The sequence below is a fragment of the Tamandua tetradactyla genome, chromosome X (assembly GCF_023851605.1).
Source record: "Tamandua tetradactyla isolate mTamTet1 chromosome X, mTamTet1.pri, whole genome shotgun sequence".
NCBI lineage: Eukaryota > Metazoa > Chordata > Mammalia > Pilosa > Myrmecophagidae > Tamandua > Tamandua tetradactyla.
The window spans coordinates 42,487,343-42,501,882 of NC_135353.1; the positions used below are offsets into that span (position 1 = coordinate 42,487,343).

General features: G+C 35.8%; 1 protein-coding gene across 5 annotated transcripts in view; it reads right to left on the bottom strand.

Moving 5' to 3' along the window:
* GRIA3 (glutamate ionotropic receptor AMPA type subunit 3) overlaps positions 1-14,540 on the bottom strand; it is a 344,281-nt gene that overhangs the window by 121,106 nt on the left and 208,635 nt on the right. For all 5 annotated transcript variants that reach the window (XR_013169443.1, XM_077145651.1, XM_077145654.1 and 2 more), the window contains exons 6-8: positions 11,318-11,479; positions 7,862-8,029; positions 1,678-1,782 (exon numbers count right to left, since the gene is read on the bottom strand). Coding sequence is in view for 4 of the 5 variants with exons in the window: in XM_077145651.1 (XP_077001766.1) it covers positions 1,678-1,782; positions 7,862-8,029; positions 11,318-11,479 (435 nt within the window). In the remaining variant the exon portion in view is untranslated. The remainder of the gene's footprint in view (positions 1-1,677; positions 1,783-7,861; positions 8,030-11,317; positions 11,480-14,540) is intronic.

Here is a 14,540-nt window from a genome sequence, read left to right on the forward strand (position 1 = left end):
CTAACGTGGTTGAACTTAAATATTTGGTAATGAATTTGAGGTGATTGTAGCTCATTATTGGGATTACAGGTAATAGTGCCAAAGTGTAGCTGAATTTGGTTGAAGGGGGTTGTTTAAAGTCACGTATGTCACCAATTAACACTATAAATATACATAAGTTCTTGCATCAACTCCTACAAAGGTACAATACTTGTACAAAGAATTAATAAGAGAATGTTGTATGGGGGAAATTACTTATTGCAGGCTATGGACTATAGTTAAGAGTATACTTTGATGTAATTTCATCAACAGTAACAGGTGTACTGCACTAATACCAGCTATCAATAATGGGTGGGGGGATAAGGGATATGGGGTGTTTTGAGTTTTCTTTATGTGTGTCTGTAATTTTCTTCTTTAGAGCAGTAAAAAGTGTCTAAAATTGAGTGCAATGATTGCACAACTAAGTGATGATACTGTGAGACATATTCTCTTTGGATGAAATATATGCTTTATCTGCAAAAAAAAGAGAATGGTTTAGGAAGCATGTATGGGTTCTAAGTTGATGACAGATGGTCTGTAATGGTTAAGTTCATGTGTTAATGTGGCTGGGTTATGATGTCAGTTGTCTTACTGGACAAGTACTGTCCTGATTGTTACTATGAAGGTATTTCATGGATTTAAATCATTAGTCAGTTGATTGTATCTATGGCTGATAATATTTACAATCAACTAAGGGGATTGTCTTCGACAATGAAAGTTGTCTCATCCAATCAGTTGAAGGCCTTAAAAGGAGAACTGATGATTTCAGCAGTTAGGAAGAAGAATGTCTGTCTCTACTTCAGCCAGTCAACTTCTCCTGGGAAATTCAACGAAAACCTTCATCAGAGTTCCCAGTTTGAAGCTCGCCCTGTGGAATTTGGACTTGCACATCCCCATGGCCATGAAAGCCAATTCCTATAATATAACTCTCTATATCTTTATCTATACCTATTATATATATATATATCCGTCTGTATAGATATCTCCTGTCCATTCTGCTTCTCTGGAGGACCCTGAGAAACCTTACTCTTATTGATACTTTGTAAAATAATTTAGCCCAGTGTTAAGATGATCAGCCTGTTTTTTACCTTTAAGCTACTATAGCAGAAAAATACTTTGCTTTGAACTGTAAGAAAGTTGGGAGCTAGTGGTGGGAAAACAGTGAGTATCTTATAGAAATGGCATAAGATAATTTACTTTCTGTGAGGTTTCATTAAATAGCTACTAAATTCTCACCTCATGACTGACTCAACTATTAGTATGGTAGAGGCAAAGTGGTAATTATAAAATTCAGCTGTAGAAAGTCCTTTTGGTGGCTGAGTTACCCAAGGAGAAAGATACCTACTCTTCAATTATTTTGTTAAAAACATTTTATCTCAGAATCTTCTGTTTAAATAATAACAAGTGATTCCTTATCTTTATTGTAGTAAACTGTTAGTCTACAGCTTTTATAGGATGCGTCTCAGCAAAAAATAAATGTGTTGTTGGAAAACTTTGATTACAAGTCACTTTGTACATCCTGTCTATACTCTTCACTGAAAGGAAAGGCAGATATTATGTGTGAGGATTTTCTTTGCATGTGTTTCTTAGCATCTGTTTTCTCTCATCTGAAAACTTTCGTCTTCTGAAAGACTTTCTTTGAGAGTTTTGGTTACTTACTTTTCGAGAGCCAGTGACTTTCATTTCATACACATCAATGGTATAATTTGTCCTACGTCCGTAAGTGTCAAATTGGATATTTCCAGTCATTCCTTGGACTTGCACCTGACAGAAAAGGAAAATATCGAATTTGAAAATAGCACATTATTTATAGGTCTCTGTGATGAGGTTCACTGACAGAACTTGAAACAGTGGAGACTTTTTATCTTGTTATTGACCTCTATCAACTAGATCAAGTTGGAACAGATTTTTGTTTTCTCCTGTTTCCTAGGTATGCCTTTTAGTTACGAAGGTATACACTACCTATATAATACAATATATATAGGTAATGTATACCTTACCACCACTTCTTCAAATGTCTGACATTTCCACCATTAGTCCCTTAAAACTACTCTTCAGGTTATTCCCTTAACTAAGATAATGCACTATTTTCAACTGAGTTCCTTTGGGGCTGGGCTGTGTCTAATCTTAGTATTCCCAATATCTGAGCATAGTCTGGTTTCAGTAACATGGACTTCAGAGCTCCTGGATTCATAACCTAGCTTCATTGCTTACTAGCAATATGAACTTGGACATATTCTTTAATGCTTTTGTATCTCAATGTTTTAATTTATAATATGGGAAATCCTAGTCATATCTATTCAGAGTTGTTGGGATGATTAAAGGAGTTAATACATATATAATATTTAGAACAGTACCTGGCATGTGGTAAGCATTGCAATACATGATAACCTATTAACAATAATTATTAATCAAAATAAATTTAGTTCTAAATGACTTGAACACTGAAAGCTACAAAACATTGTTGAAAGGGATTAAAGACCTAAATAAATGGCAAGAAATCCTGTGATCATTGATCGTAGTTGTAATAGTATTAAAATTTCAATACTATTGAAAGAAATTTATAAATCAGTGTAATATCTATCAAAATTCCAGCAGTTTTTTTCGCAGAAATGGAGAAACCAATTGTGAAATTCATATGGAATGAGAAGAGGCCCCAAATAGCCTGAACCATTTTAAGAAAAGAATAAAATTGGAGGACGCAAACGTCCTAATTTCATATGTACTACAAAGCTACTGTAATCAAAACAGTGTGGACTGGCATAATGATAAATAAATAGTCCAATGTTATAGAATTGACAGTTCATACATAAACCCACACATCTCTGGCCAATTGATATTTGACAAGGGTGCCAAGAACACTTAATGGGGAAAAGAGAGTCTCTTCAATAAGTGGTGGTGGGAAAACGGTATTTCCACATGCAAAATAATGAAATTGGTCACCTACCTTACACCATAAAAATTAACTCAAAATGGATCAATGTACTAAATTATAAGAGCTAAAACACTAAAATTCTTAAAAAAAAAAAACATAGGGGAAAATCTTCAGCACCTTGCATCAAGCAGTGAATTCTTAGTGAAGACAACAAAAGCATGAACAACAAAAGAAAAAATAGATAAATTGGTTTTCATCAAAATTAGAAGCTTTAATGCATCAAAGGACAATATCAAGAAAGTGAAAATATAACCCACAGAATGGAAGAAAATAATTACAAAGTATGTATATCATAAAGGACTTGTATCCAGAATATATAAAGAATTAATACAACTTAATAGCAGAAAGACACAAAACCCAGTTTAAAAAATGGGCAGATGGGAGTGCAAAGGTAGTTCAGTGGTAGAATTCTTGCCTGCCATGCGGGAGACCCGGGTTCAATTCCTGGTCCATGCACTTTCCAAAAAACAAACAAGGAAAACAAGGAAACAAACAAAAACAAAGAAAAATTCAACAAATGGTGCTGCAATAACAGGATACTCACATGGAAAAATAATGAAATGAGACCCCGCCATACAGCATACAAAAAATAAAACAAACAAAAAATGGGCAGAGGACTTGATTAGACATTTCTCCAAAGACTTGGCCAATAAGTGCATTAAAAGATGCTCAGTATCACCAGCCATTAGGGAAATGTAAAGCAAAGCCACAATGAAATATTACTTCACACCCACAAAACAGTTATTATTGAAAAATGGTAAATAACAAGCATTGATGAGGATGCAGAGAAATAGGAACTCATGCACATTTTTGATGGGAATGTAAAATGATACAGCTGCTGAGGAAAACAGTATTATTGTTAGTATTATGTAGTCCTTCAGAAATGAAACAGAATTGCCATATGATCCAGCAATTCTACTTCTAGGTATACACATAATTGAAAACAGGGATTCAAGCAGATATTTGTACACCAGTTGTTCCATAGCAGCTTTGTTCACAAAGCCAAAAGGTGGAAGCAACCCAAGCGTGAACCAACAGTTAAATGGATTTTAAAATGTGGTACAATGAAATATTATTCATCCATAAAAATGAATAATATGGATGAACCTTGAAGACATCATGTTGAATGAAATAATCCAAATATTATTGCGTGATCCCGCTTAAATGAAATATGTAGAATAAGCAAATTCATAGAGATAGAAAGTAGATTAATTGGTACAGAGTTTCTGTCTGAGGTGATGAAAACTTCTGGTAGTGGATGGTAGCAATGGTAACCTGATGTTATGAATGTATTTAATACCACTGAGTTGTACACATGAAAGTGGTTAAAATGGGAAGATTTTATTGTATTACATGTTACCACAATAAAACTTTTTTGTAAAAAGTGGAATTTGTTTCTTGAGAGATTTACTCATTTACCAGGCACCACAGTAACAGGAATGAGTTTTCCCTCTTACTTAACCCATGACCAATTGTAGACAAATAGCAGAGAGATGATATACTGTGGAGAGATAAGTTATAGACTGACAAATGTGTTAATTCTAAGGGATCGGGAGTATGGAGCACTACGTGAAAAAGATGGAGATACTATAATAGCCTGGACATGTGTTTGGAGTGCCAAGTGCAGGCTTCATGTATGCCAAAATTTTTCCTGGTCTGGCTCCAGTATGATGAACTAAGAGGTCATTTCTGCTGGGTAGAAAGATTTCTTTACATCTCTCATAGTGTAAGGGCATTGAATGAAAGGCCCTCTGTAAATGTAAGCTATTATCATTAACCACTCACATAACTATTCTGGTGAGTAAGGGTCAAGGACTTTGCTTCAAAGAAGAATTTGTCTTGCTTTCTTAGAATGGAAAGATGGAATACTTTTTCATCACTTGTAAGTGACAAGCTGTCAAACAAGTCAAGAGGCAATAATGGGCTTGTGCTATAGAAGGGAAAATTGGAGTCAAATATTAGGGAATATTTCTTAAAATTACCAGTAGGACGAACTCACAAGAGAGACTCTGGAATTCCTATTGAGGGAGAAATGATCCAATGTGACTTACTGAGGACAAGATGATTGTCCTACTGATGAAAACCTAAGCACCATTGTAAGCTCAGGCTTTCAGAGAAGGTATTATGATTCTTGTTAAAGAAAAGGATCTTTGTTAAGGTAGAGATTACTTATCCAGTAAGATAGGACCAAATCATACTGTGATGCTATTGGTTTTTTACACTCCATTTTGGAGTACTGAATTCTACGAGTGGAGTTAGGTGGGAAAGAGACAGTGGTATAGAAACTTATTAAGGAAATCCTTCATTACTGAAAATATCAAGAGCTCCGTAATAACTGTATATTTCTAAAGACCCAGCCTATCTGCACATGATCTACAAACTGCACAGTGGTCTAGGTATGGCCAAGAGTTTACAGACCCCATGATTAGTACTTAAGTGGGAAGAAGTAGAATTGGGCTACACTCAGGTAGATGTCTCTTTTTGAGGACATGCTCTGCCACTGAATATCAATGACAGTTTCCCATCATCCCATTTGAAATCTCTTCTCTAGTCCTGAGCCCCCCCCCACCCCAACCCCAAGTCTCTGCTTGGTGTTTGCCCTTTAGGCTCTCATAGCACCCCTGTGTAGAACTTAACCACAGCATTTTAATCATTTGTGTGTTTCTGGCTCCCATACTAGACTGGGAGCACCTCAAGATGGAGGACATTCTATTTCTGTATTCCCAGAAGCTAATACAATGTGTGGGATAGAGCAGGTGTTCAAGAAACATTTACTGAACAAGTGAATAAATCTTATTGGCTTAGAATCTGTGATAGATATTTCAGTAGATGGTGCTGAGAATGATCTTTATACTATTTGCAAATTGTGAGAATGACTATCCAATTTGCAAGTGACTTTAAGACTGTTAGAAGAATTTCTTTACATTTAGCAATTTAAATGTTAGCTCCCCTCAACTTACTTCATGTTTGCATACTAACATGGAGCTAGATACATAGCAGTAGATGCTCAATAAATATTTATTGACTAAATGGTGTGTTTATTTATTCATTAAAATATGAATAAAATTTTAATTTATTTAAAATAAATAAGGAGCCTCTATCAAGTAATGATTTTGCCTGCCAGATTTCTTTGAAGGAAGAGAATGATTTATTAAGCCACAAATATGTGGTATTCACAATGAGGGATTCTTTTACATCTTGCAATCTCATTTTTAACGAATTCAAATAAAATGGGATTCTTTTAACATAGTCAAATGTTTAGTACTTCAGACGAGCCTCCCTTGCAGTCCCTCTGAATAGTGGAGTTTCACCAACCATTCATCACAAGGTACTTTCTACTTTAGGAAAAGAGTGATACTTTCCAGCCTATTTGGAGCAATAAGTTGAGTGTTTGATCTTTAGGGCGTCAGAAAGAAAGTCACCTACCTGATTTATAGCTTAAGCTTTATCAATGAGTTAGACATGCAGACACATTTCTGTGCAATAGTATGGTCAATCTAATTTTTTTCTGGCCAAATTAATTTATTGTATTCATTTTGGTAAGCAGTTTTCTATTTCTGGAAGGTAGTTGTTTGTGTCATGAATGGGGAGTCTATTGGAAATGCTGGGTCTTGCCCCTTGAAGCTTTGTTGATGAAGCTACTTTTGATTCATTCTGAGGGAGTTTTATATTACACTAATTATTATATCTCACTTGACAATACAAATCTTGTAACTACTATGAAGGTTGAATTTAATTAACTGCTCTTCAAAATCGTGCAGTGCTACCTCTACAACAGTACACTTAAGGCATTTATTAGGGAACTGACATACTGACATAAAAATCTGCATGATGGGAGAATGAATCATAGCTCTTTCTTGGAGAGAGACACAGGGCTTCTAACCCCTTTTGATTGAAAGCTTCCATCTTGACAACTTTAATGCAGCAGTAAGAGAGCCAACTACACAAAATGATTTCTGTTATAAGGCCATTAACAAATGCTTTGTTGCTGGGTTGTGCACAGAATTATCTTATCATGGTCTATCTCTTTTGTTTATTTGTATGTCCCAAACATAAGGATAATTAAATAACTAGAAATAAAAGATTCTTATACTCTTGACAGCTTATTTAATGCATGCAGGCACACATCGCATAAAGCAAAATATTCAGGAAAGAGTTCTTGCTTGGAAAGCAAGTGATGCTACTTCTACTGTAAATAATGGAATCTCTTTAAAGGACACCTCTTGAACCTTAAATGTTCTTCTTCCCAGTAAATACTAAAAACAAGCCACCTATTTTGGCTGCTTTATCCCTTGATTCCCATGTTTTTCTTTAGACTTCTTCTTAGAACATTGGGAAAAAAGCCTCTTAAGTAGGTCTACAAATGTATCATGCTCTTGCATTTCACCTTCTAGAGTAGATTAATGTTCTTTATGATAACAGAAATACTGTCGCACTGGCTTATTCCCACGGTCCATCCAGGCTAATATTTAGTCGGATGAGTCAAAGAATGCTTTGCCCTTTGTAATGTCTACCTTGAAATTAAGAGTTTCCCATATAATATCCTAATTTCCTAAGGAACACCATATTTCTGGAAAGTTTGAATTTTTGAAGCTATTTGCATTTTCAACTCATAACTTTTGAGGGCACCGAGTTCCATTTGCTATCTGCAGGTGTAACACAGAACTAAATATTCATTTGCCCTAAATATACCACTTTCCAAGTTTCAAGGAAGAACTTCTAGTTTTACATTTCTAGATTTTGGTGAATAAAAATCCATATTCATCCTCTCTGAACACTCTGGGATTGTATAGATTTGATCCCATTCCTTTTAGTATGTTTTTCATCAAGATTGAGGTCTCATCTTTTTGTGTCTTTATAAGCAACCCCTCCACCCCACCCCCAGCAATCACCCATTGTGATCCTTACCATTTTTAGAGCCCGCTCAATATCAATTCCTTGACTCCAGGGTACAGCAGGATTTGCTAAGCAGTCTCCAGCACTGCCTCTCCGAGAAACATCCACTCGCTGCCTCCTCAGATAGCGAAAAGCTTCTGCTATGACCAGTATTGCATCATGTGTCAATGCTGATGTATACTGAAATGAATTCATGGAAAATAAGAGATCATAGCAAATGACACCCTGACAACTTTCCTTGTTTCTTATAATTTTCATTCTTGTCTGCCTCTTGCTCTATGAAGTCAGTCTCCTAATTAGTTGAATCAAGAGATCTCTCTGACTTTGATTCATTCTAGAATGATGCCACTTACTTCATGCATGCAAATGTTAAGATTATTAAGGTCAAGTGGCTCAAGGGAATCACTCTTTTGCTCTCAGTATTGTGTTTTGTATTGAGAGAGTGACTACTAAAAGACTGGTTCTTTTTATAGAGGAATAAATACTGTGAAGTTAAAAGATGGTATGTGTGGATTGGAGTGGAAACTGTATATCCTAAAGCAAGGTTGGGTTACTGCTGGTTGTAATAGAAGATTCAGATTTGGTGTTTACTTAGGGGAAAATGGAAATAGCTAAGTTAGCTTGAAATTAATTTGGAGGGACACATTAATCATTTCTTTCTGGGCCACATTTCTGGCAAACTAGGACCTCTGGCTCCCAATAAATCAATTTTTCTTTCCTTGGGGGGAGCCGAAATCAAAGCCAGTTTTCGATCGTAGAAAATTACTCTTGTTATTGAGTTTTAAATCTGATAGTGTTGACTATTTGCAGGCAATACTTTATGACGCTCCCTCTTTCAGGCAAAAATCCTCTCTATTCCTTGGATAGATTGATATGTTGTACTAGAGATAAGGTCAGTCACTTAATACAAGGGATTTGATTATCTGTGATTTGAAATGGTAGGTGTCTTTTCATTAAATGAATCAACAAGGTATGATTAAAATAAGCTGACCTTTATTTTACAGGGCTGACAAATGCTAGTATAATATAGACTACTGCCAGCTTTTTTTTTAATGCAGCAAAATGTTATAAGGAAGGGCAGGCCACAGTGGCTCAGCAGGCAGAGTTCTTGCCTGCCATGCCAGGAGACCCAGGTTTGATTTCTGGTGCCTGCCCATGCAAAAAAAAAAATAAAGAGTCATAAGGGAAATTATATATATATACATTATGCCAAAATACAATTGGGGGCGAATACATTGTCATCTTTATAGTTATCAATTTACTTTTCTGACTTTCCTTATGTAACTTTTCTTTCAGGAGCAGATTATCAGCTATGACTGTAACAGGGGGCATATGGTCTGTCATGAAGAAAATTCTTGGTGTCTGCGTATCCTAGCACTACATAAAGCCAATATGAGGGTGATTTTTTTTTCAGCTAACTGCATAAATTTTCAGCAATCTTAATGCAGTCTTTTCCAAGCCATGCCAAAAGAGCTATTAATTTTCTATATTATTCAGCTTCTACTTACCAATGTGTGAGTATGCCAGAAAAAAAGCCCCCAAAAGAAAAGTTCATAAAATAGAGAAAATTAAGCATCAGGATTTTAATCTCTAGACAATATTACTTCCTAATAAAAAATATTGAACATTAATTTTTAAAGTGGGCTTTTTGTTGATTGATACTGAGCAAGTTTCCATAATGACTAGCACCAAACAAAAGTAATCTGAAAGCTGTAACCATCTGTTTAAATATTCCACTTTATTAAGTTATTTGAATGGCTTTACTTACAAAGCCTGAAAATTCGCCAGCGGGTTCCTTGAACTTTACATTATACATACCATGAAATATCATAAATTGTTTCCCTTCTCTTTTTTACCAGTCCTATAATTTCTGAGCAGACATAAACCACTCTGCAGTATTCTTTTCATATTTTTATCCTTGTCCATTTTCTTGTGCCTAACACAGTGCCTGACTTGCTAAAACGTTGAATAAATGAATTCTCCACTTCTACCTATTATTCTTTGAATCTATTGGTGGCAAAGCAGTGAGTGGAAGGCAGTTTTCTGAAAATCTAAGTTTATATAAGCTCATCTAACTGTAATGGGAAGATAAGTCTCTATTTACTACATAAAAAGATTTGTATTACAAAGGATTCATCATAGGGATTGTGACCACGTTTGCTGAAACAAATTAGAACAGTTGATCTGACCATGGGTCAGAGTGTTTTTGAAATAGGACTGTCCTGGAAAATGTAAAATTACTGTAACTGAACCATGGAGTAGCACTTAACTAGTAAATGACTTAAATGAATGAAAAATTACATTTAACTCACAATTTTTCTATTGTATAAAGTAAGGTCTAACTTGTATTATGCTCTGATGTGACCCAAATCAGAGTAGCTTTGCATAAGCCTAAAATGTCTCTTCTCTAATCTGTCTTTCCCCCTATTCTTGTCTTGCCAGGGAGGAAGAAAATAAGATACCTTTCTCATGGTGTCTTGGAACCATAAGAAAAGAGAGCACTTTTCCCCTTTCCTTTTTTAGGGAAGGGTCTAAACTCTACTTTGATTCCTCATCTTGTATCACAGGGATCCCATAGCCATGGTACATGCTTCCACCATAACAGGAAGGAAGAATTTCAAGTCAGTTTCATGTTTGAAAATGGATTCTTAACTCAATGCACTGAAGGAGTAAGCTACTTAAAAGTACATTCAAAAGACACATTGTATAACATGAATAACTTTCCCTTAATTTATTATCTGTTTTAATTCATGATTTTTAAATAAAAGCATTTCTACATACTTTAAACATGACATTTTGCTTTTAATATTCTTTTTTTTTTAATTTTAAAAATTTTTTTACATGGGCAGGCACCGGGAATCGAACCCGGGTCCTCTGGCATGGCAGGCAAGCATTCTTGCCTGCTGAGCCACCATGGCCTGCCCGCTTTTAATATTCTTATCTTGATTCCATTAAATGAGCAACCTAGGTAATCTGATTATTTTAAAAGATATTTTTCTAGGCAAGAGAGCATTTCTACTCATTGTACATATAACCTACAGTATTTTGTTTTAGAACCTAATTCACTTGGTTGAACTGAGATTCTTGAAACGTATTCACCCAAAGCAATCACATAAATAATGTAAATTTAAATTTCTGTTTCAGACTATCAATCTTTCTTACCTATTCCCACTGCCCCCTCCTTTTGCCCAGATCAGGTTCTTGTAATATTATAAATTGTTATGAGCAGATAGCAAATTAAATTTATTTTAAAAATTAAGTGAACCTATTCCCAAACACTGGATTTTAAAGGGTCATATTCTCAGTGGCTTCTTTAATTGGGGGTTTACTTTCAAATGCAATAGAATCACCTGTAGTTGCTTTTTAGCTCCTTTGAATTTGATCACAGAATGGCCTTACACATATAAAGATTAAATCAAAATGCTTTGAAAATTTGGCCTAAGGTTTTTACATGACATGGAACATTACCTTTAGTGGTGCGTTCTTGGCTTCAGGGAACTCCCTTTCGTCCAGTCTTACCCAGCGCTGTATGAACTGCTGAACCATAGGGTTTTCATTGTTGACAATCTGGAATCCTGTAATGTTGGCTCCCCCATGCATGACTCTTTCCAGCAAAATATCAGTAAAACCCTGGAAAGATATGCAAAAGGGACTCATATTTGTAGGAGTTTGTGTGTTCTTACTGTATTTGTTGAATAAAGTTATAAGGAGAAAATAAAATCTCTTTCCCCAGGATCACTCGTTAGTAATCAAGAAAACCTGGATGTAGGCTAATTCTTAAGGCACTATGTCTTTGAAGCTGAAGGCATGATGGAGAAAATATCCATTCTTACATTTTGGTGTCTGTATTTCCATTTAGAGTAGCTTTTGCATGGAAAAACATGGGTTCCAACTTAAAGTAAATAGTTACATTTGTTTCATTTACCTGTATTTTCTATTTTTCTTCAAGTACAAATGCAATGTTTTAGGCAGCTGCAAAATGTGGGAAAAGTCTGATTGTAGCTAGAAGTATATAAACCTTTTCTTTAGCTAATATGCCAAGCATAGCAGATTGCTTCAGATTCTAGTGATGAGTACTTTCAACATTTGTGATTTACAGAAATGTCAGAATGAAACCGACAGCTTGGTTGTACATGATGGTACAAACCCCAGGGTCTGTCTCACATGTGTCCATAAACATGTCTTGACATCTACTGCATTGTATTCTTTATTTGCTTTTCCTGTTCTAGTTACCATCTGGTGTCTCTACTACCTAATCTTTCTAAAGGAGTCTCTCCAGGGCTCATACCTAAGCCATCTTCACCTTAAGCATCAACAACTCCCACTGGGCACTTCTATCTTCTGAGACACCTCTCTCAGGGATTGCTGTGACTTCTGTTGTCTGTCTCCTGCTAATTGTGGCTAATGTGTGTGGGTCCTCAATGGGCTGAATTTGCCATTTATACTTATAAGGAAATGGGGAGAATTCTTTATCTTTTCTTCAGATTTCTCCTTCCAATATTTTAATATAAAAACTTTAAAAAATATACAGAAAAGTTGAAAGAGTTGTACGGTGAACACCCATATACCCACTACACAGATTTTACAATTATATTTTTCTTTATTTGCTTTATAACTTATCTATTCATCCCTTCATCCATCAATCCATTTCACTTTTTGGGATGCATTCCAGAATAAGTTCCAAACATGGGTATACTTCACCCCTAAAGATTTCTGCATGCAGCTCATTAACTGTTTAATTCAGTGTTTGCTTTCAGTTCTTTTTCTTTTCTTCTTTTTTTAAGTTTACATCCAATGCAATATGCAAATCTTAAGTGTATCACTCAAGGAATATTGACAAATGCAAACAACTGTGTTACCAAATCCCCTCACAAGTCTTTAAAGTTTTCTCTATTTTTGCATTCCAAAAGTTTTAAATTGAAGTATAAAAATCATATAGAAACATGCCCTTAACTTTACTTGTATGGCTTGATGAATTTTCACAAACTGAACACAACCTGCAGAAGCTTCTCTAGTGTTCTTCTCCAGTCACCACCCCCACTGCTGCTTCTTTTTATTTTGTGATTCACGGGTAACGAGAAAGTCTTAGAAAATATTTTAGTGAGACAGATTTTTCAGTTAATACTTACAGGTTCTTATATCTTCAATGGAGTTATATGAGTCAATGGAGACTGGACAAAGAACCAGTCACTTCTCCTTTCTGATAACCACGAAGCCTTTTAAAATTGACACTAACTGATTGGCCTCACTATTCTTTTATGATGAGTTTTATCCCAAGAGTGTCCTGCCTGAGAACATCTAAGACTGTTTTCTCCTATTTGCTCTCCCTTGCACTAAAATCAGCAGAGAGGCTTGCATGAGTATAAAGCCAAGCAGAGGTTATAGTTTAGACTTAACTATTACCCAACTCCCCATTCTACCTTTCAAACATATATACAAATAAAAAGACACAGATGAAACTTTAATGAATGGTTTTAATCCCCTTACTGTGCCAAACCATATTTAGCAGTTGGGCTGGTTTGAAAGGATTTATATACCATGGAAAAGTCATGTTTTAATCCTAATCAATCTTGTGGGAGCAACGGTTTCTTCTAATCCCTATTCAGTACTATAGTTTGGAAAGTTGATCCGGTTACCTCCACAGAGATGTGACTCAGTGAATTGTGGGTATTAAACTTGATTAGATGGAGACGTGTCTCTGCCCATTCTACGTGGCTCTTGGTTACTTTACTGGAATCCTATAAAAGAGGAGACATTTTGGAGAGAGTTCTTTTTTGAGCAGACATTTTGGAGAGAGCTCTTTTTTGAGCAGAGCCACAAGGCCCAGAGAACAAGAGTCTACCAGCCAGTGATCTTTAGAGATGAAAAAGGAAAATGCCCTCAGGGGAGCTCCATGAAGTAAGAAGTCAGGAGAGAAAGCTACCAGATGTTGTTATGTTCACCTTATGCCTTCCCTGTTGAGAGAGAAACACTGACCTCATTGGTCTTTCTTGAGTGAAGGTAACTTCTTGATGGTGGCTTGGTTTGGACATTTTTATAGACTTGCTTTAATTTGGAGATTTTCACGGCCTTAGACTATAAACCTGTAACTTATTAAATTCTCCTCTTTAAAAGCCATTCTAAATTTGGTATATTTCATTCTGGCAGCTAGCAAACTAGAATAGCAGTTAAGTATTTCACAGGAAAATCTAACAACGTACACTTGCCTGCTGTTATGGGTGAAGCACAGGCTCTCTGTCACCTGGTCTGTGTCTTAGAAGCTTGAAAATATAGCTTTCTTACTTGAGAGAAAGAGATGAGAATGCTCCTGCCACCACTCTGGTCCCCAGGGTCAATGGCAATGGCATGCACTAGGAGGCAGTTACTCCTGTGCCCCTCATACTTTGATAGACATCAGACTCTTGTTTACCTAACACATATGTATGTTAAAATTGCAATATAGAATTAACAATAGGAGGGAGGAAAAAGGACACCAGTTTTCACTTCTGCCTTAAGGCTTTTCAGTTTGCCTGAGCTATTATCACAAAATACCATAATTTGGCATGGGCTTAAACAATGGAAATTTATTGATTCATGGGTTTAGAAGCTAGTAGTTCAAAATCAAGGCATTAGCAAGGCCACATTTTTTACCCAAAGACAGGGACATTCTGGTGCTGACTTGTTGGCAATCAATCCTTGTTGTTCCCTGGCT